The sequence below is a fragment of the Porcisia hertigi genome, chromosome 20, assembly GCF_017918235.1.
Source record: "Porcisia hertigi strain C119 chromosome 20, whole genome shotgun sequence".
In the NCBI taxonomy this organism is placed as follows: domain Eukaryota; phylum Euglenozoa; class Kinetoplastea; order Trypanosomatida; family Trypanosomatidae; genus Porcisia; species Porcisia hertigi.
In genome coordinates this window covers 627960-649112 of record NC_090579.1, presented here as the reverse complement: position 1 = coordinate 649112, position 21153 = coordinate 627960, and the positions used below count along the sequence as shown (strand labels likewise).

Sequence of the window (21153 nt, the reverse complement as noted above, 5' to 3'; positions counted from 1 at the left end):
CTGCAGAACCAGGGGTCAGCGGGTGGGTAGCGCATGGGTAAACAAAAACAGGGGGGAGCCCGCATGGGTACACACACACACACACACACACACGTGTGTGCCTTGGTTAGGGGGGGGAGGAGACACTAATAGAGAGACACGCGTGCATGCTTCCTAGCTTACATCAGCGACAGTGGATAGAAAATAGACAAGGCAAGAAAAGAGGAGAGACACCAGACGCAGTGGAAGTGTGTGTCTGTACGGCTTCCTCGCCACTTCCCCTCCCCATCAGAGGCGCCCCGCGCATCGCCAAGGCGAGAAAACCTCAGGGAGGCTAGTAGAGAGAGAGGACAGGGACACACAGCGATGGGAAGTGGGATGTTTGAGGGGCGTGCGTGTGTGGTTCATGGCGAGGAGCTCCCATTTTGTCTGCCTCTTACTATGACCCTGCTCATCCTGTATATGTACATTTCTGGCAACAAAGGTGGAGAGACACCGGCGTAAGGAAGAGGGAAGAGGGGGGGGGAGGGCGGATGTACAGCGCCGCGAAGAAAATGAACGACGACACGTCTTCCCTCCTCCTTCACGCAAACAAACAAACAAACAAACGACTACGCAACAACACATAAGACCGAGCGCTTCCATGTCAGCGGAGAAACAAAAACGGAGTGAAGCCGAAAGTGGGAGGGAGGAAAAGGAGGGACGCAGTGTTCGTAGGGGAAGGGGGGGGAGCGCATGGAGTGGTGGGCATTGGGATTTAACGCCTGCACCTCAGCAGCCTGTACTCCCTTTATGTTCCCTCCGCTATCCTTCCTCGGCGCTCATAGTCGAAGCACGTGCGCACCTCCCCCCCCCCCCCACCCACCCACCCACCCACTCACCCACCCTTCTCTCCCCTTCACCACCACCACCACCCGCTAGTGCTGCTGCACGTGGTAGTTCTCGATTTTCTCAATGAACGTCTGGGCATACTCGGGAGAATAATATTCTACAATCTCTGGCGGGAAGCAGCTGTTGATGATTTGAATGGACTCCGCCAAGGAGCTGCCCGGCTCAGCCTTGATGCGCTGAACAGTGGCGAGGCCGCGGTTCGCCACGAACTCGCGCTTCGCAGCCACGTCAGTGGGCAGAACCTTCGCGTACTGACCGCACACGTACTTGAGGACGTCCTGCGGAGCGTCGGGATGCAGTAGCGGCTCTAAAGCGGGTAGGTAGATGCAGTGCTGAATGATAGCCTTGAGGGCGCGCTTGCTCTTGGTCTGCAAGTCGTCAGAGCTCCTGGGGTTGAGGTACGCGTCCAGCAGGCGAGGAAGTACGTTGCAGTCAGCAACCGCCTTGGCGTGATCGGCGCTGTGGCGGCCGAGCTGCCCTAGCGACCACGCTGCGGCAGCACGTATGTGATCCTCGGCTTCTTTTTCCAAGGCTTCAGCTAGCGGCATGATGCCGTGTGCGACAATGACGGCAAGCGCGAGAGTCTCGGAGAAAGCGGAGAGGTAGCCGAGCGTCATAATGCCTGGCAAGCGCGTACTCCCCTTCGTCGAGCTGGTGTACTCCACCAGTGCACCCACGCCTCCAGCGTTCACCACGAGCTGTGCCAACTCCGGTGTGTGCTTCGCGATCTCGCGAATGCACGTTGCTGAGTTCTTCTGTACAACTTCATCGCTGTCCGCGAGCAGCAGGAATATCTTCGGAAAGATCTCTCCCTCAACTACCAACTCCGCCAGCTCAACGCTATGCTTGGCAATCTGTGCCAGGCACTGACACACCTGTCGCTTTAGCTTCGCGTCACTGCTGATGATAAGCGGTGCCAGGTGGGTGATGGCATCTTGGTCAACAATGGCCTGGGCCAGCTCTGGGCTGTGCTTCGCGATATCGCCCAGTGTAGCAGCCGCTACTCGCTTCAGAGACAGCTCCGGCTCCTGCACGCACAAAACCAAGGGCGGCACAGCACCCTTGTCCACCAACTCCTGCGCGAGGTCGGCATTGTGAAGGGCGACATAACCCAGAGCCCACGCGGCACTCTCCTTGACGGTTGGGTCGAACTCCTCAAGGCAGCCAACGAGCGCCTCCACCGCCCGGCTGTCGGCAACAGCCTGTGCCAACTGCGGGGAGTGACGCGCGACACTACGCAGCACAAATGCAGCAGACTTTTTGTAGAAACGATTCTGGTCACCAAGAGAGTAAACCAATTGCGTCAACACATCTCCCGAAACCACGTTCTCCGCCATCTCCTCACTAGAGTTCGCGAGACGGCCGATCGCCAACGCGGCGGACTGCTGCACCGACGGCACGCTGTCGAGCAGCAACGGGCGCAGCAGCTGCATCACACCTGCCTGCTGTAGTGCATCGATGTTGGCCGGCTTGGAAGCCAAGTCCGCGATCGTCTGCACGAATTTGACGCGTGCCTTCTGGTACTCATCGAAGGTTTGCAGAATAGCCCGATTCGACATTTCTGGGCGGAGGAAGGGGGGGGGGGGGCAAAGAAAAGATGTACGACGGGCCTTGAGGAGGGGAGGGGGGGGGGCTTACTGGTGACGGGTGTGTGGTGAAGTGCCCTTCTCTAGCGACAATGTCTGGCGGGTGAAGATAACGACAAACTGCAGCGCAGCGAAGAGAGATGGAAGAGGAGGAGGAGAAGCAGGAAAAATGCGTTTTTCAATAAGGAGGCTCACGCAACAGGGGCGTGGTGGTGGAGTAGCAGTGACACATTTTCTAGAAGCGGAAGTGCTTCCATGCATACCCCCGGGGGAAGGAGACACATGCACGCGGCCTTGAGAGAGTGCACATTGGCCTTCAACGACGACTTTGGTGCCGCTGTGGTAAAGGCGGGGTAGAGACGTGATGTGTATTGGGTGCACCGATGAGCCAAGCATCACCATCAATCGGCAAACTACTGATACCAGCACCACAACCACCACCTCGAACATAGAAGATGGGGATGAGAAGAAGGTTTACAGAGTGGCGCCGATGCACTCGTACCAGTCACCACGCTCGCCCCAAAGAACCAGCCATAGCGCGGGGTCATCCGTGCATCCTACAGCGATGGCGCGAGGCCTTCCCACGCATCCTAAGACGACCCCAGGGGGGGGGGGGGCGGGACACCGTAACATTTTCTCTGTGTGTGTGTGTGTGTGTAAGCACTATGCGGCGTACTGTACATAATGAAAGTACATAAACGTCAAATGATTGGAAGAGGACACAGGAGAACAGGAGGCGCAGCGCACATACCGCCACGCACGCACACTCGAGGTGCTTGTCGACAAACACACATGAAAGCGCATGTCGATGCTGTTTTTTGGACCTGGGTGAGCGCACGCCTCACAATGGGCGCTGTTGGGATTGTAACTGACAGATGAGCTCACTCATGCGGGCTCGCTCCACCTGCTGTTGTACCGCGTTGGACAGGAGTTGCTGCTGCATCAATTGGAATAGCCTTTGAACGTCTGCATTCACGAGAGCTACGGTGGACGGGGTGGGCTCAGGGTGACGCAAAAGTGTATCCAAGTGAATCTGCATTGCCTGCTTGGCATGCGCCTCCGAGAGCTCAAGACGGCGCTGCAGCTGACGCACTGTGCTCTGCAAATAAGCGACGGAGTCCTCAGCAGCCGCGTTGCAGCCACCAGTACTGTTACTGCAGTGGTCCATACCCACGTTCACTGGTGCTGCACCGCTCGAGTTCAGAGGTGTCGGTGGTGACACTACTGCCCCGCCCTCCAACGTCTCAGGTTGTGACTTGACCGAAACACTTTTACCTGTGGTGTTCACTGTACACGGCGCTAGCGCCGCGGCGCTGGAAGTCGCGACGGTGGAAGTCGCGGCGGTGGCGCAGGCCGCTATGCAGAGCTCTTCCTTCAACTCCTCAACAGTTTTCTCCGCCACGTACAATCGTTTTGTGAGCGTCTCCTTGTGCGCCTCCAGCCGCTTCACTTCAAACTCTAGTTGACGTGAGCGCTCTTCAGCAGCTTTGAGAGTCCGTGCCGCTGCCGCCTCGGCTGAGGCAGCTGTCGAACGACTAGGATCAGCAGCATCTGAAGATGAAGCTAAAGGAGTCTTGCACTCCTTGCACCCCTCCTTCCCTATTTCAGAAGCTTGAGCCATCACTGCAACATTTGCCTCACGATCCGCGTACTTGCGCTTCCATGTGCCCAGGGCGCTCTCCAGTCTCCGCACTCGTTGGTGGAGCCGCTGGGTCACAGCGGCAGAAACGCGCAGTTGTTGACGCAGTTGAGCCGGCGACAGTGACTCGATCTCGGCATCCGTGTACGTCTGCGGTGCGGCGTCGACGTTACCGCTGCCGCCGTCGCCATTGCGTTGGTCGCCATGCAAACTGCTCAAGCGCATATCACCGGCATCAGGGATTGCAGCTGGCGTGGACGAGGGAAGCTGACCAGCAGCACCGAGTTTGTGTGCACCAACAGACCACACGGAGGTGTGACGCCCCGTTGCCGAAGACGCTCGGGCCTCCGGAGTCGCGTGCGCTGCCTCCCTGATCAACGGTGACGAAGTCAAAGTGTGCAAGTCTGCTCGCAGGTTCGCAAAAAGAGAGAGAGCGTGTTGTGCCTTGGCCATGCGGGACGTTTGCTGAAGAACAGCCGACACCCCCCCGCTACTTTCCGTGGAGGCAGCGGTGACGCCCGTGTGTGTTGCTGAAGTGGATTTGGCTGAAGTAGGCATCCTGGATGAGGAAAAAAAGACAGCTCAGATGTGAGGGGGCACCTGGGTCGGGGAGAGGGGAAAAACAGAGGAGAGGCAGTGTGTGTGTGTGTGTGTGTGTGTGAGGGGGGGGAGGGGGGGCAGGACAAATTATGTAAGGAGGCACCCCAACCACGAACAAAAAGAGGACACACAACGATCGCCTGACCTCCGCACAGGGCAGTTGTTTTCTGTGCTCGTTTAATCTACACAAAAAAAAGCGGACAAAAGAGAATTACACAAAGAAATGGGCGAAAGGAGTAAACGATAAAGCGGCGCAAGAGATGCGGAAGAAGAAGAGCCGCCGATGCCTGGGCCTACAACACTGTAGAGGTGCGTGTGTGTGTGTGTGTGTGTGGACAGGCAGACAAAAGAGAAGTCTGTGTGAGGGGCAAGAATTGCGAATGCACTATATATTCACAAACCACTGGCTCAGGACGGGTTCGAACCAAAGGATGGAGACCCACACAAGGAGGTGACCCGTGCCTTTTTTTCAATCAAAAGAAGAAGCGCATCAATAACAAGGCTAATGGACTTCACGCAGTTTCCATGAGTAGCGGACATGCACACCTCACACGTGCGCTGTTTCCCTTGCCCCCCCCTTCCCCCTCTTCGCATGACCCCCGCCCCCCCCCACATTCTCTCTGAGATTTTTCCCCTGCCGTCAGTGCTCCCCTCCCCCCCCCCATTTCCCCTCGCACAACTCTGCACCACCACCACCCCTTGTGTACGTGCGCACGTGTGTGGAGGAAGGAAGGACGCTGGCAACGCGGGGTGAAGTCTGCCGCCTGTAAGCGGAGTGCAGCACATGTCAGCAGCAAGTCGTTCCCGGGGTGGTGAAGGGCCCAGACACAGAGGAGGGGGGGAGTCGGAAGAGGGAAAAAAAAGGGAAAATTAAAGGAACTTCGCCATTCAGCTGAACGCCAAGGCCCCCATAAAGTTCTGCACACAAGCAGAAGTCACAACGACTCTCCATGGGGCAGGGAGGACGGGGGGGGGGGGGGGGGGAGGGGGGGGGGGGGAATATAGAAGTTGGCCCGCGCAAAGATCGAGGTTCCGCGTTGTTATTCAGTGTATTATCTGCACCACCGCCCCTCGCCCAGGATCGGCCCCCTTCCAAGAACATGACCTAGGTAAAACGATAAATGATCGGAGAGCGAAAAGCGCGCGGTGGCGAAGCCGCGGCAGAACTGACGCGTGAATGTCGTATTGGCGCAATTCGCAGTACGCCGGATTCTGATGCTGATGCAGGCACACTACCATCTCCAGCTCGGAAACCCAATTGGTGCGCAGTAGCCACCGGCGCCCGTGCCCAGGCACCACCATCAGCTGGATGGCCTCGCCCCTCTGCACGCGTCGGCGTTGTCCATATAGCCGCCGCGCGTTTCGATGGCACAGCATCTTCAGATGCCACAAGACGGTGGACATCCCCGTCGCCTCTGCCATCGCCATCAGCGGCTGTGTACACGGATGACCCAGCCGATATAAACGACGAAGAGAACAACGAGGTCGGCAGCGGCATGTGCCAACCCCCGTGTGTGGCGTGCGGGTCCGTGAAGGTTACAGCACCACCTGAGGGTGCTGGGCCCGGGTGTTGGCTTAGTATCGGACTGAGATCATCCTCGCTCGTGCACCACGCCCCCACCAGAGCTGGCCCTTTCCCGTTGTCGACGTCGATGCAGCCGACTTCCTCGACGTACACCTCGTCCTCCACTTCCATCCGCAGCAGCGGGGGCGTGGGCACGCGTGCGGGACCCCCGATACCGCCACCCCGCCTCGCCGTGCCGCCTTCGGTGCTTGTCGAAGTGTGCAGCACGGCAGACGCAGCCTTCAGAAAGCGTTCCGCTGCAGTAGAGGTACACGAAACCGCCTCGATGCAGGATGGGGACGTCCTGTGCGCCTCCACTGAGGGCTTTTCAGTGACCTCCTCCGTGGGCACCATCTCTCGTGACGGTGGCGGAGCCAGCGGTCGCGCCTTTGTCGAACGCGAGTGGACCAGCTCCTCCACGGAAGGACTGCGAAAAACAGGAAACGGGGTTCTGTTGTCCATGGAGGCTGCGCAGTTGGCATTGGCAGAGCAATAGGCTTGCGGCAGTGGTGGTGTCCGCAGATGACCGCCGTGCACACCACACTCTAGCTGTGCATCGTGGCCCGGGGTACCCATGGATAGGCGACCGGATACAGCATGTGGCGAGGGCAGCAGCGATGCCGCAGATGTGGATGTTCCTGTGGATGCCACCCCACGTGTCGCAGCGACCTGCACCCATGCACCCTCTATTGCGGCAGTAGCCACAGCGACCCCGGCGGCTGCAGTCGTGTGCATCGGCCGTGTCGTATCCTCTCCATATTCGAGCGTGCGAAGCTGGTACAGAAGCAGCTCTTCGCGCAGAGCATCGTTGCGGCTCCAACTCTCCTCGAGCTTGGCATGCAATTCCTCCAGAAGCTGTCGAAGCGCCTGCACGTGCATCCGCGCCGCTGATGGCAACATCTCAAGGGGCGGTGGTGGAAGGTGTGCAGCGTCCGGGTTTGCGACGGCAGTGGAGGGTTGAGGTGCCCCCGACAAGTTGTCTCTCGGCATCCGAAAGGGTAGTCGTGGAGGCGGTGGTGGGACAACGACGGGTTTCGCCACCGTGGTGTCTGCACAAAGCTCTTTTTCCGAGGCAGCATCGGGAGGAGGTGACCCTGCGGGCGACGTGGACCGCACGAGCACGTCCCCACTCACACGCTCCAAACGACTGGTAGCCTGCTGCAGCGCACCAGCTAGCACCTTGTTGCGCTCCTGCAGATTCTGCAGCTCCTCGTGGAGGGCCTCCGATGCTAAGCGATGCATCTGCCTCTCACGCACCAGCGCGTCAGCCCGATCTTGCAAAAAAGACTGGACTGTGCAAATGTCCAGCGAAGCAGCGCAGGCAGTGTTGCCTGCGCCCTTTCTCGGCGAATCCACAAAAGCCGTTGTAGGCGAGTCCGCCACACCGCCGTCTGCGCTCGCGCTGCCAGCGGGAAGCAACCACGTGCGCACCGTGCCATCAGTGGACACTGACCAAGCGCGTTGCATGCACACCAATGCCATGGGTTTGAGAAAAAGCGTAAAGCCGCTGTCGCGACGCCACGATGCACACGACGTCGATTGTGCACTGTGGTGGCGAGTTGCACGCAGGAGGTCGACGGCGTCCCGCACCGTCACCACCTCTGCAGAGCCGACGCCGCCCATCGGGTCCTCCGCCTTGCCACTCCCGCTAACCAGTGGGCCGGGTGGTGGGTAGCTGACTGGCAACACCTCCGCCACGGTGTACGTATCTGCACTCCACGCTACCACGCTGCCATCCGCTTGACTCGCCCATACCAACACGTGCTCAGGTGAGCCGAACGACAGCACACTCGTCAGACTGTGCACCGGCGCCGCGGAAGTCGAGTGCAGGCAGCGCAGAAACTGGCCTGTATGCGCCTGCCAGATGAAAAGACGGCCATCAGAGGTGCCAGCCCACAGCTGCTCCGCCGGCGTCGCACCGCCGCGGAGGCGGGGGTACTCTGTCACACAGAGCGCGGTGACGGCCACATGCGTAGCGTCGACGGAAGCAGCACCAACTTTGCCGCCTCTCTGGGACAACTCTCTCAGAGGTACCCGATACACACGCAGCACCTCCCACTCTAGGCGGGAACGAGACTGCGCGCTGTCCTCCACGGGCACGCCCTCTCCCTCCAAACTCGTCGTGGCACCGCTGTCTATCACCAACTCAGTTGCGCTTGGGCACGCAGCAGGGGCGACACAACTAAGTAGAAACACGACGGCATTCCCCTGCGCATCTGTCGTCTCGTCACCTCCGGCTGCACAAGTCGCCGAGAGGCCATGCTGCACAAAGCGGTGGGTCGATAAGACGCAGCACGGCGAGTTCAGCAAAGATGAAAGGGCCGCGGCCGACATGACCACCGGCGGGAAGGACGACGGCGGCGGCGGCGGGGGGGGTGCCTCCTCTTCCGCACTGTGAGCCGTCGTGCTGGCCACAAAACGCTCAAATGGCAAGGGAGAGGCGCGTCTGCAGTCCAGCAGCACCACGGAAAGCTGTGCCTCTGCTGCACCCCCTCGACCGGGGATTCTGCCCGTCCTCGCCACCCGCAAGCACCACAGCGCCACCACGCCGTCGGCGTCCAAGGAGAGCAACGTGCTTAGAAAGGCACCGGGTGGCGTCTCCGCTGGTCCAGCTGCTGAGGCCGGTGCATGCACTGACAGGCAGCTGAGCAGCGGGGCTTTGTGAAAAACGCACGTGGCCGACGGCAGCTCCACTAGCGACTCTCCAACTAGAGCGTGAAAACTGATGAGTCCACTGAGCTGGCCAACCACCACCACCGTTACGGCGCCGAAGGGTTCTATAGATGTGTCGCCAGCTGCTGGCACCCACGCCAAACACGATGCCTCCCCCCCATCGCGCAGCCGCTGCTGATAGCGAATAGCGCCGGTCTGTTGCTCGCGTACCCGCAACCACCCGCCTGACTCGGCTGTCACCACCAAATGACCGCGTTCCGGTGCAGCTGAATAAAGAGCGGCCACAATCGTGTCGGGGGACACGAAAACTCCAGTGTCGACGACTTCGCTCTGCGGACCGAGAGCGCTGCGAACGCGAGGTACACGACCACCGCCGCGACCGGCTGTCGACGCCCAGCGAGCCGCTACTGGCTCTAGCAAATCGAGAGAAAGACACGATGTATCGCAAAAAGAAACGGACGGCGCGGCAGTTGCAACGTCGTGTGCTGACGCCACAGGTGAGGCGTGGGACAATCGGGTGTAAGATGAAGAGAGACGGTTTGATGGCGGTTGCTGCAAGGGGACGAGAATTCTCCGGGTTCCACCTCTAACCGCACGGACTGACGTGGGAGCAGCACGATGCACATGAAAAGACCCCCGGTTGAGGGACACGGACGGGGAACTGTCATGGGTGGTGGCGGCAAAACGCCTGAGACGTACTACGGTGCGGCGTTCTGCCGGCGCCTCCATCCCCTGCTTTTTATATATAATGACCGTCGTGCTCCTCTTGATGTTTGCCGATTTCTTCAGGGGGACCTCGCGTTGCTGTAGCCGATATCGTCCTCGCCAGTGTCTATGACTATGCGTGTAGTATACGCGGGTTGCGGTAGGGGTTGTATGTTTGTGTGTGTGTGTGTGTGTGTGTGCGTACTTGCTACATAAACGCTCACGTCTTTGATGGTAATGGAGAACCCTCAGGAATGCAAATATATGCATATCGTTGTCCGTGTAATGTATGCTTGGGATGTGGTTAGAGAGCACCTCCCCTCCGTGAATCAGTGGAATGAAAAAGAAGCGAGTGAGGCTCTGTCACACTGGGTAGCACCGCTGCGTGGGTACCGCAAGTCCAGGGGATACACGCACATGCACACACACACACACACACACAGAGGCAAGCCTGCAACCGCAACACCCCCTTTCAGCGGGTGACCCAGGACGGGGGCGCTCGACAACCACACCAAAGGTGGGGGACTCTCGCTCGCACCGCTACGAAATTATGATGGATAGCGGAGTGCGAGCAACAGGTGCAGGACGACAAAAAGGAGGAGGGGAAGAGGACAGAAGCGCGTCCGCAGAGCAGGATGGCAAAAAAAAAAACATATGTAAAGCAATGCGCATATAAATGCGCATATATTCACACAGAGAAGAGCGGCATTAGACGCAGGAGGGGGTGGGGGAGTGGTTGAGTGAGAGTCGGCGGGAAAGAGTGAGAGGAGGGAGTGGGGGAAACAACAGTCAGAGATATGCCAAACGCCTGAGAAATCAAAGAGAGGTGGGGAAAAGATGTCCTGAATCCACGATGGCCCCCATCGCCAAGAGGGGAAAAAGGAACATGCGGGTTCATGAGCCAACAGACAAGATAGAGTACCAGAACTTTGTCACAAACTCTACTATGCACTGCGGCTGGCGGCTTTTCCAGCTCTTGCCGTGCGCCCCCCCCCCCTTCGAGCTACTGCTATTCTGTTTGCCACCTCTCCCCCGTAGTGGAGAACAGATGAATTCTAGCGGGGGGGGGGGGAACAGAAAAAAAGGCGTGAGGCCCTCACAAGTGTGGGAGATTTTCTTTTTGCTGCATATTTTCCTTTTTTCATGCAAAGTCCAGAACAGGAAAACCCGTGCGATCTCATCAGTGTGTTTTACTAAAGTCGTCTCTGTCATAAAAGTTTTATGCGTCTGAGTTTTGTCTCTTTTCATTTTTTTTTTGCGTCGCTACGCCCCTTTCGCGGTCTGGATGGTGTCTGAAAAGGATACAAGAAGGGAGGGTGGTGGGAAGGGAAGGAGGAGAGGGGGGGGGGGGGAAGGGAGGGAGGGAGGGACAGTCGACGAGGAGGCATGTCTGTGTCTTTAAGCCTTCAACTCTTCTTCACCGAAAGCGTACACAGACACACTCGCACAATCGTGCATAGGACAGAAAAAAAGAGAACAGTGGCGGTCTCCGACGACGACATTGACACACCGTACAAGTCTCTCAGGTGTTTTTATCACTGTATTTGTTTTTTTCTGTCATTCTCTGAATTGCCCCCCTTTCCTGCACCGCTCTGATTGGGGGAGGGAGAAAAGTAGGAAAAGTGGGGAGGGAGGGAGGGGCAGTCGACGAGGAGGCATGTCTGTGTCTTTAAGCCCTCAACTCTTCTTCACCGAAAGCGTACACAGACACACTCGCACGATCGTGCATAGGACAAAAAAAAGAGAACAGTGGCGGTCTCCGACGACGGCATTGACACACCGTACAAGTCTCTCAGGTGTTTTTATCACTGTATTTGTTTTTTTCTGTCATTCTCTGAATTGCCCCCCTTTCCTGCACCGCTCTGATTGGGGGAGGGAGGGGAAGGGAGGAAGGGAAGTGAAGGGAAGGGAAGGGAAGGAGGAGAGGGAGAGGGAGAGGGAGGAGCGCCGCAAACACACAAAAATAGAAATCACCAGAAAAGTAAAACGCCGTCAGTGGAGAAACAGTAGTTGAGAGTCGCTGAACTGAACCCAGCAGAGAGGGGGGGGAAAGAGAGACAACTAGACAACTACCTCGGTGACGGGAGTGGGGGTAGTGAAGGGAAGAACACTCAATCCCTTCCGAAAATAATAAAATACACAGAGCGGCGTCAAAAAGAATTTGATGAGCTAAGATGATCTAGCGGGCCGGTTAGGGGAGGGGGAGGGGGAGGGGGAAGAGGGAATCTAAAAGAGAAGTACATATATTATTTGAAAATGTAGTACAAGTCGCACATGTACGCATAGAAATATACAAAAGCGTGTTAGCCAAATGTTGCTGGGGAAAAGCGAACACACACACACATACACCTTTCCCACCACATAATCCATCACCCCCAACCGCTTCTCCCCCTCGCATTACCTCACCCACATGAACGTGCATGCGCATGTTACATGTATGGGTGAGGAGGAAGGGAAGGAAAATAGCGGGGGCGGAGGCGGGTGTGTGTGTGTGTGTGTGTGTGTCTCACCGCTCTTGCATATATACACACGCGAATACACCCCACAGAGGACACACGGAGGGGACTAACAAACAGTGAAGTGAGGAAGATGCGGGCGACAATAAAATCAAAAAAAATCATCGATATCATAGAGGAGTCACAAGGGAAGATGGAAAAGACGCGCAGAGACGGACGCCTGATCCTTGCACCACGTTGTCATAGTGCGCCTATACCGCAGACAGCGGTATCTCGGGAGGCTCTATCGCGCGCGGCCGTGCACAGAAGATGAACGGCAGGACACAACGGTGTGGAATGGGGGGGAGGGGGGTTACGTGATTCAGTCAGCTGGAAGGCTCACGAATCCACGCAGATCATACGGGGAGTGCCGGTAATACTTTCCCGACAACGACACCGACGACTCCCCAAGCGATGTGACCGATGCGTGCGAGGGCTCGGACAAATTGTCGAACGCCCAGCCGGGTTCTCCGCGGCAGTCCACGCGGGAAAAAACAATGCGCTTTGCCCCGCGCTCAGCTAGCGCAAGCGGCTGGGATCGCTGCGGCTTCCATTGCAAAGGAATCCGCTGAGGCGCCGGCGTCGAGTACAGCTGCCCTGAGTGTTGCGGTGGCTGCGGCGGTGTGTGCGGCGGTGTGTGCGGCGGTGTGTGCGGCGGCACGGGCTGCGGTGAGAGCTGCGGCGGGTGCTGCGGGTAGAACTGTGGCGGGTGCTGCGGTGTGTGCTGCGGCACGGGCTTCGGTGGGTGCGGCGGCGGGTGCTGTTGCCGCTGCGGAAGGCGGCGTTGTGCCTCCGGCGAGGGGCAGTACACGGGGCCGCAATCCGCCTCATCCACCTCGGGAATCCAGCCAGCCGCGCGAGCAGCATTCCGCTCAACAATAGGAAACCTAAAGTACTCTGCAGGATGCACCTGTCCGGATGGCATCAGTCTCATATGACCTTGAAGCTGCTGCTCAGCAGAAGACATTCGACTGGTGTGCGGATTGCTGCCATACGGGTGGTGACAGTAGCCTTGAGACATAACACACGCTCGACTAACAGGCATCGCCACCTCCGAGGAGCACGGCTCACCGCCTCTGACACAAGCGCTGGAGGAGTCCCCGTGGCGAGGAGCGGTGTACGACAGTGAGCACGGCTGTGGCTGCTGCGGTGCGTGCTGCGACTTCGAAGAGGAATAATGGTGCACCGCGCCAGCCGCGTGGGACAGGCTTAAGCGCCTTGCCCTCATCTTCCCCCCAATCTTCGGGGCGAACTGACACCCCACGAGTGCGGGGCGCAGGCGGTCCTCCACGCGCTTGAACTCCATCGGGTTCGTCACAACGCCGATCAAGGTCTGCACGACGAAATTTCCATACAAGTCGCTCACCACCACCTGCAGGGCGGCTGGGTTGAACACCAACTCGTCCAGGAATAGACGTCGCACCGCCGGGACGTCGCCGCAGCACCGCAGCACGACCTCCAGTACGTTGCTGGAGTGCTTGTTGCAGCTCATCTTCAATACGCTACCAGCGAAGTGTGCCACGACGTACTGCGCGGCAGTCGCACGATCGCTGTGCTCGATTGCACACTGCACCATGTAGTTTGCAAAAGCGTCCATCGACAGCGCAGCAAGCTTCGGCAGCAAGTCGCGCACCAACTCCGCCTTCTGCGCAGCGTCGCACAACTCGAACACGCGCATCAGCGAGATGCACCCCTGCTGCGTCACCGCAAGGAACCCCGCGCTGTCTGCAAGCACACGCACAAGTGCAGACAAGTCCACCTCGCGCCGCTCGAACAGAGACTGCAGCGTGCGCCGCGTGTACGGCGACGTGATGCACATGTTCAGCACGACCGACGCGTGCATCGCACCAATCAGCGCCTCCGTCTGCTCCGCCGTGCACGCCTCCACCAACGTCCGCAGTACGTGGCACCCTGCACGTCCACCGCCACGTCACGCAGCCGCGGGCTCAGCTCCGCCACCACAGCATCAACCACCTCCGCCTGCTGTGTCCAGAGCGCCGCCTGCAACAGCGCCTTGCCCTGGGGCGTGCACGCAGCGTCCGCCACGCGCCCCACGCACGTAGCTCTAAACGCCTCCAACAGCGCCGCAGGCGACATCGACGCAAGCCCGCGCACCCCGTACACCGGCTGCGCTACCGGCGCTGCAGGTGCAACCGCAGCCGCAGCCCCTGTCGCAGGCGCAACGGCAGCGCAGCAGTGCTCCACCTCGCAGTCCTGCGACAGCGCTGGCGCCGTGCCAACCGCAGACGCCTCAGCGACAACAGCAGCAGCAGCAGCAGCAGCACCACACCCCGGCGCCTCCTCATCGCCGCAGCGGACAGGCGCGCGCACAGCGCCCGCTGGGTTGCGCAGCGGCCGCACGAACGTCGCAGTCACTGCAGTCCGGGCAGTGGCGCAGCGCAGCGGCGGTCCCGCGCCCCTCAACGTCGCGATGGTGCGACGCCGAGCAACAGCCGGCATGCGCTCCTGGCCGCAAGACTCTATCGAGGACGACATTGTGGTGAACGTGACAATATAAGGTAGAAAGATGCGCCGCAAGCGCTTGTGGGGGATTGCTGGCACGACGATGAAATCGGATGCGGAGTGAAGAACTCGTGGTGGTGGTGGTGGTGGTGGTGGTGCAGTGGTGGGTCACACTGACTGGTGGTCTGGAGCAAAGAAGGGGGAGGGGGAGGGGGAGGGGGAGAAGGTACAAAGGATTACAGAAAGAAAAGGGAAACAAGTGGATTGGAATACCTCTAAAGGGGGAATACGGAATATGCAAACAAAAAAAGGGAAGAGCGGAAATTCGACTGTGTGTGTGTGGTGGATGGACGGTCAGCGGCCACGGGAGAGGACGAGACCAGCGATATCACGCTGCACAGGAGTCGATATGCGCCCTTCACGCGTGTGCAGTGGCAACGGCCTCTCGCATGCAAGAAGAACGCGGTATCAAGAAAAAAACAGTGACGGAAAAAGAAAAAAAGTGCCAGAGTATTTCTGGGGCGTACGTGGGGTGGGGAGGGGGAGGGGGATAGAGAGGGGGTGGACGCTCGGATGAGATCTAGGGGCGCACCCACGCAGCAAAATGTGGTACAAATTAGGCACGAAGGAGAGAAACGAGCTCTAAAATGGGCACCACAGCCAAAACCGCACCTTGTGGACGTGGATACCGAAAGAGATGATCAAAGAGGAAGACGCACACCCTCGATGATGAACGGCGAGACGGTACCACGAAGCAACGACAGGGGGGGACAGAAAGGGGGACACCGTATAGGGGTGGGGGTGTCTCTCCTTCCAGAGAATGGCGAGCACGGCGCGGTGGATGAGGGAGACAAGTGGAAAGGGTCACGAGTGAAGGGGGGATCTAGCTACGCGTGTCTTGTGATGCTCCATCTGTGTTCGTGCACGAGCGTGTGGGGGGTGTGCGTATAAAAAGAAGAACGGTTTGATTTGTGAGGTGAGGTGAGAAATGGTATGACCAGCAATATAGAGGGGAGAAGACAGTCAAGGAGGGGATCAGGCAAACGGCGTTGTGCCTACCAGCAGAAAAGATATCGTGAACGCGCTGGGGGGCTGCGCGCTATGACACGCGGCATGCCCACTAACTTCTGTGGAGAACACGATGTATACACACACACACACGCGCGCGCGCGCACCAGAACATGCAGGCACAAACGCAAACACGCATGCCAGCCTGGGTAAACAACAGATCCGGTGTTGTTCCCTCGGTTTTTTCCTTGTTTTCCACCGAAGCGTCACTGGAGCACCGTTGTCACCAACTCCGCACCACACTGGTAAGGGTCCCCCCACAAAGCACCAGAGACAAGCAGCAAAAACAACGTTGGCGTGAGAGGGGAAAGGGGAGGGGATCTGCATCCGGTGCCCTCTACGACAAACCATGCAGGAAGGAGCACTCGTCATGACGCTGCACATCTCCAACTCACCCACAACGGGGAGTGTATACGCCTGCCGAGAACCTTCCCTAGCGCGCAGCATTTTCTGCGTCGATGCGCTGGCTAACTCAAAATTGGGCCCGCTTCAACCCTTCACCATAACCGCGCCAGCCTCAGGGCTCTGGGCTCTGGGCAGTGTGACCGCGAGGCGATAGGCGGAGGCTAACGCACTCACTCGGGCGCACGCACGCACGCACCAGTCGCTCCCCTCCATCGCAGCATTCACTCAGCCTGCTCCTGTATCCACGCAGGATAACACCAGCGATAGCCGCGGGCTCCTCAGCGCACACAAAAGCCGCTTGTGTGCACCCCACCCACCCACCCACCCCCCGTCTGACTGCCGAAAAGAAGGTGCGCTAATGCCAGTCGAGGTATACGACTGTGGGCGCGCTTTGTGCGCAGGAGTGCAAAGATAAGTGAAGAGATGCATCACGTCCACTTACACGTGTACTGCAACCACAGGCTGAACAGTACACTCGCATACGACTGCACAGACCTACGAACACCCCAGCTAGTCGCACAGCACAAAGAATGGGAGGGGTTTCTTCTTTTCTGGGGGGGGAGGGGGGAGGGGAGGAGAGGAGAGAGAAGCGAGTCACGCATGCCAAACAGACTAAAGAAGTGTGAAAAACACGGGCCTCAAGCCAGCCCCCATTCACACGAGCGCGCCTCTCGCTGTAGGCATCCGCATACGCCCGTACGCTCGCACGTACATGCACAGGCCGCGTACACGATAACACACGTGGTCGTATGTACCGCGCCTCCTCTCCGAGCGGCTGCCGTTCGTGGGTTGGTGTTGCGCCTCAAGAGTGAGGTGTGAGGAGGAGCAAGAAAGAGAAACGTAGAAGGGGGAAGGAGAAAGGTGGGGGTGCAGGGGGTGTGGGAAACGACAAGGAAAACGACTCTCCGAGGCAGTTGGAGGGGTCCCTGTGCGGTGACTAAGTGATGGGCGAGGGCGCCTCCTCCACATCTACACCGACGTCTAATGCTGTCTGTCCGTGTCTGTGTCTTCAAGCCTTCAACTCTTCTTCACCGAAAGCGTACACAGACACACTCGCACGATCGTGCATAGGACAGAAAAAAAGAGAACAGTGGCGGTCTCCGACGACGACATTGACACACCGTACAAGTCTCTCAGGTGTTTTTATCACTGTATTTGTTTTTTTCTGTCATTCTCTGAATTGCCCCCCTTTCCTGCACCGCTCTGATTGGGGGAGGGAGAAAAGTAGGAAAAGTGGGGAGGGAGGGAGGGGCAGTCGACGAGGAGGCATGTCTGTGTCTTTAAGCCTTCAACTCTTCTTCATCGAAAGCGTACACAGACACACTCGCACGATCGTGCATAGGACAAAAAAAAGAGAACAGTGGGGGTCTCCGACGACGGCATTGACACACCGTACAAGTCTCTCAGGTGTTTTTATCACTGTATTTGTTTTTTTCTGTCATTCTCTGAATTGCCCCCCTTTCCTGCACCGCTCTGATTGGGGGAGGGAGAAAAGTAGGAAAAGTGGGGAGGGAGGGAGGGGCAGTCGACGAGGAGGCATGTCTGTGTCTTTAAGCCTTCAACTCTTCTTCATCGAAAGCGTACACAGACACACTCGCACGATCGTGCATAGGACAGAAAAAAGAGAACAGTGGCGGTCTCCGACGACGACATTGACACACCGTACAAGTCTCTCAGGTGTTTTTATCACTGTATTTGTTTTTTCTGTCATTCTCTGAATTGCCCCCCTTTCCTGCACCGCTCTGATTGGGGGAGGGAGAAAAGTAGGAAAAGTGGGGAGGGAGGGAGGGGAAGGGAGGAAGGGAAGTGAAGGGAAGGGAAGGGAAGGGAAGGAGGAGAGGGAGAGGGAGAGGGAGAGGGAGAGGGAGAGGGAGCGGGAGAGGGAGAGGGAGAGGGAGAGGGAGAGGGAGAGGGAGAGGGAGAGGGAGAGGGAGAGGGAGAGGGAGAGGGAGAGGGAGGAGCGCCGCAAACACACAAAAATAGAAATCACCAGAAAAGTAAAACGCCGTCAGTGGAGAAACAGTAGTTGAGAGTCGCTGAACTGAACCCAGCAGAGAGGGGGGGGAAAGAGAGACAACTAGACAACTACCTCGGTGACGGGAGTGGGGGTAGTGAAGGGAAGAACACTCAATCCCTTCCGAAAATAATAAAATACACAGAGCGGCGTCAAAAAGAATTTGATGAGCTAAGATGATCTAGCGGGCCGGTTAGGGGAGGGGGAGGGGGAGGGGGGGAAGAGGGAATCTAAAAGAGAAGTACATATATTATTTGAAAATGTAGTACAAGTCGCACATGTACGCATAGAAATATACAAAAGCGTGTTAGCCAAATGTTGCTGGGGAAAAGCGAACACACACACACATACACCTTTCCCACCACATAATCCATCACCCCCAACCGCTTCTCCCCCTCGCATTACCTCACCCACATGAACGTGCATGCGCATGTTACATGTATGGGTGAGGAGGAAGGGAAGGAAAATAGCGGGGGCGGAGGCGGGTGTGTGTGTGTGTGTGTCTCACCGCTCTTGCATATATACACACGCGAATACACCCCACAGAGGACACACGGAGGGGACTAAGAAACAGTGAAGTGAGGAAGATGCGGGCGACAATAAAATCAAAAAAAATCATCGATATCATAGAGGAGTCACAAGGGAAGATGGAAAAGACGCGCAGAGACGGACGCCTGATCCTTGCACCACGTTGTCATAGTGCGCCTATACCGCAGACAGCGGTATCTCGGGAGGCTCTATCGCGCGCGGCCGTGCACAGAAGATGAACGGCAGGACACAACGGTGTGGAATGGGGGGAGGGGGGGAGGGGGGGTTACGTGATTCAGTCAGCTGGAAGGCTCACGAATCCACGCAGATCATACGGAGAGTGTCGGTAATACTTTCCCGACAACGACACCGACGACTCCCCAAGCGATGTGACCGATGCGTGCGAGGGCTCGGACAAATTGTCGAACGCCCAGCCGGGTTCTCCGCGGCAGTCCACGCGGGAAAAAACAATGCGCTTTGCCCCGCGCTCAGCTAGCGCAAGCGGCTGGGATCGCTGCGGCTTCCATTGCAAAGGAATCCGCTGAGGCGCCGGCGTCGAGTACAGCTGCCCTGAGTGTTGCGGTGGCTGCGGCGGTGTGTGCGGCGGTGTGTGCGGCGGCACGGGCTGCGGTGAGAACTGCGGCGGGTGCTGCGGGTAGAACTGTGGCGGGTGCTGCGGTGTGTGCTGCGGCACGGGCTTCGGTGGGTGCGGCGGCGGGTGCGGCGGCGGGTGCTGTTGCCGCTGCGGAAGGCGGCGTTGTGCCTCCGGCGAGGGGCAGTACACGGGGCCGCAATCCGCCTCATCCACCTCGGGAATCCAGCCAGCCGCGCGAGCAGCATTCCGCTCAACAATAGGAAACCTAAAGTACTCTGCAGGATGCACCTGTCCGGATGGCATCAGTCTCATATGACCTTGAAGCTGCTGCTCAGCAGAAGACATTCGACTGGTGTGCGGATTGCTGCCATACGGGTGGTGACAGTAGCCTTGAGACATAACACACGCTCGACTAACAGGCATTGCCACCTCCGAGGAGCACGGCTCACCGCCTCTGACACAAGCGCTGGAGGAGTCCCCGTGGCGAGGAGCGGTGTACGACAGTGAGCACGGCTGTGGCTGCTGCGGTGCGTGCTGCGACTTCGAAGAGGAATAATGGTGCACCGCGCCAGCCGCGTGGGACAGGCTTAAGCGCCTTGCCCTCATCTTCCCCCCAATCTTCGGGGCGAACTGACACCCCACGAGTGCGGGGCGCAGGCGGTCCTCCACGCGCTTGAACTCCATCGGGTTCGTCACAACGCCGATCAAGGTCTGCACGACGAAATTTCCATACAAGTCGCTCACCACCACCTGCAGGGCGGCTGGGTTGAACACCAACTCGTCCAGGAATAGACGTCGCACCGCCGGGACGTCGCCGCAGCACCGCAGCACGACCTCCAGTACGTTGCTGGAGTGCTTGTTGCAGCTCATCTTCAATACGCTACCAGCGAAGTGTGCCACGACGTACTGCGCGGCAGTCGCACGATCGCTGTGCTCGATTGCACACTGCACCATGTAGTTTGCAAAAGCGTCCATCGACAGCGCAGCAAGCTTCGGCAGCAAGTCGCGCACCAACTCCGCCTTCTGCGCAGCGTCGCACAACTCGAACACGCGCATCAGCGAGATGCACCCCTGCTGCGTCACCGCAAGGAACCCCGCGCTGTCTGCAAGCACACGCACAAGTGCAGACAAGTCCACCTCGCGCCGCTCGAACAGAGACTGCAGCGTGCGCCGCGTGTACGGCGACGTGATGCACATGTTCAGCACGACCGACGCGTGCATCGCACCAATCAGCGCCTCCGTCTGCTCCGCCGTGCACGCCTCCACCAACGTCCGCAGTACGTGGCACCCCTGCACGTCCACCGCCACGTCACGCAGCCGCGGGCTCAGCTCCGCCACCACAGCATCAACCACCTCCGCCTGCTGTGTCCAGAGCGCCGCCTGCAACAGCGCCTTGCCCTGGGGCGTGCACGCAGCGTCCGCCACGCGCCCCACGCACGTAGCTCTAAACGCCTCCAACAGCGCCGCAGGCGACATCGACGCAAGCCCGCGCACCCCGTACACCGGCTGCGCTACCGGCGCTGCAGGTGCAACCGCAGCCGCAGCCCCTGTCGCAGGCGCAACGGCAGCGCAGCAGTGCTCCACCTCGCAGTCCTGCGACAGCGCTGGCGCCGTGCCAACCGCAGACGCCTCAGCGACAACAGCAGCAGCAGCAGCAGCAGCACCACACCCCGGCGCCTCCTCATCGCCGCAGCGGACAGGCGCGCGCACAGCGCCCGCTGGGTTGCGCAGCGGCCGCACGAACGTCGCAGTCACTGCAGTCCGGGCAGTGGCGCAGCGCAGCGGCGGTCCCGCGCCCCTCAACGTCGCGATGGTGCGACGCCGAGCAACAGCCGGCATGCGCTCCTGGCCGCAAGACTCTATCGAGGACGACATTGTGGTGAACGTGACAATATAAGGTAGAAAGATGCGCCGCAAGCGCTTGTGGGGGATTGCTGGCACGACGATG

The 21153-nt window shown here is 58.8% G+C and overlaps 3 protein-coding genes across 3 annotated transcripts; all 3 read right to left on the bottom strand.

Moving 5' to 3' along the window:
• Positions 1-896: 896 nt before the first annotated feature.
• On the bottom strand, positions 897-2429 carry JKF63_06007 (uncharacterized protein; the record flags this gene model as incomplete). Its single annotated transcript, XM_067901960.1, has 1 exon — positions 897-2429. The coding sequence occupies one exon, from the start codon at positions 2427-2429 to the stop codon at positions 897-899; it is 1533 nt and encodes a 510-aa protein (XP_067757666.1).
• Positions 2430-3297: 868 nt separating this feature from the next.
• On the bottom strand, positions 3298-4653 carry JKF63_06006 (uncharacterized protein; the record flags this gene model as incomplete). Its single annotated transcript, XM_067901959.1, has 1 exon — positions 3298-4653. The coding sequence occupies one exon, from the start codon at positions 4651-4653 to the stop codon at positions 3298-3300; it is 1356 nt and encodes a 451-aa protein (XP_067757665.1).
• Positions 4654-5800: 1147 nt separating this feature from the next.
• Positions 5801-9661, bottom strand: JKF63_06005 (uncharacterized protein; the record flags this gene model as incomplete). The annotated part of the gene is made up of 1 exon (XM_067901958.1): positions 5801-9661. The coding sequence occupies one exon, from the start codon at positions 9659-9661 to the stop codon at positions 5801-5803; it is 3861 nt and encodes a 1286-aa protein (XP_067757664.1).
• Between the last annotated feature and the right edge of the window lie 11492 nt (positions 9662-21153).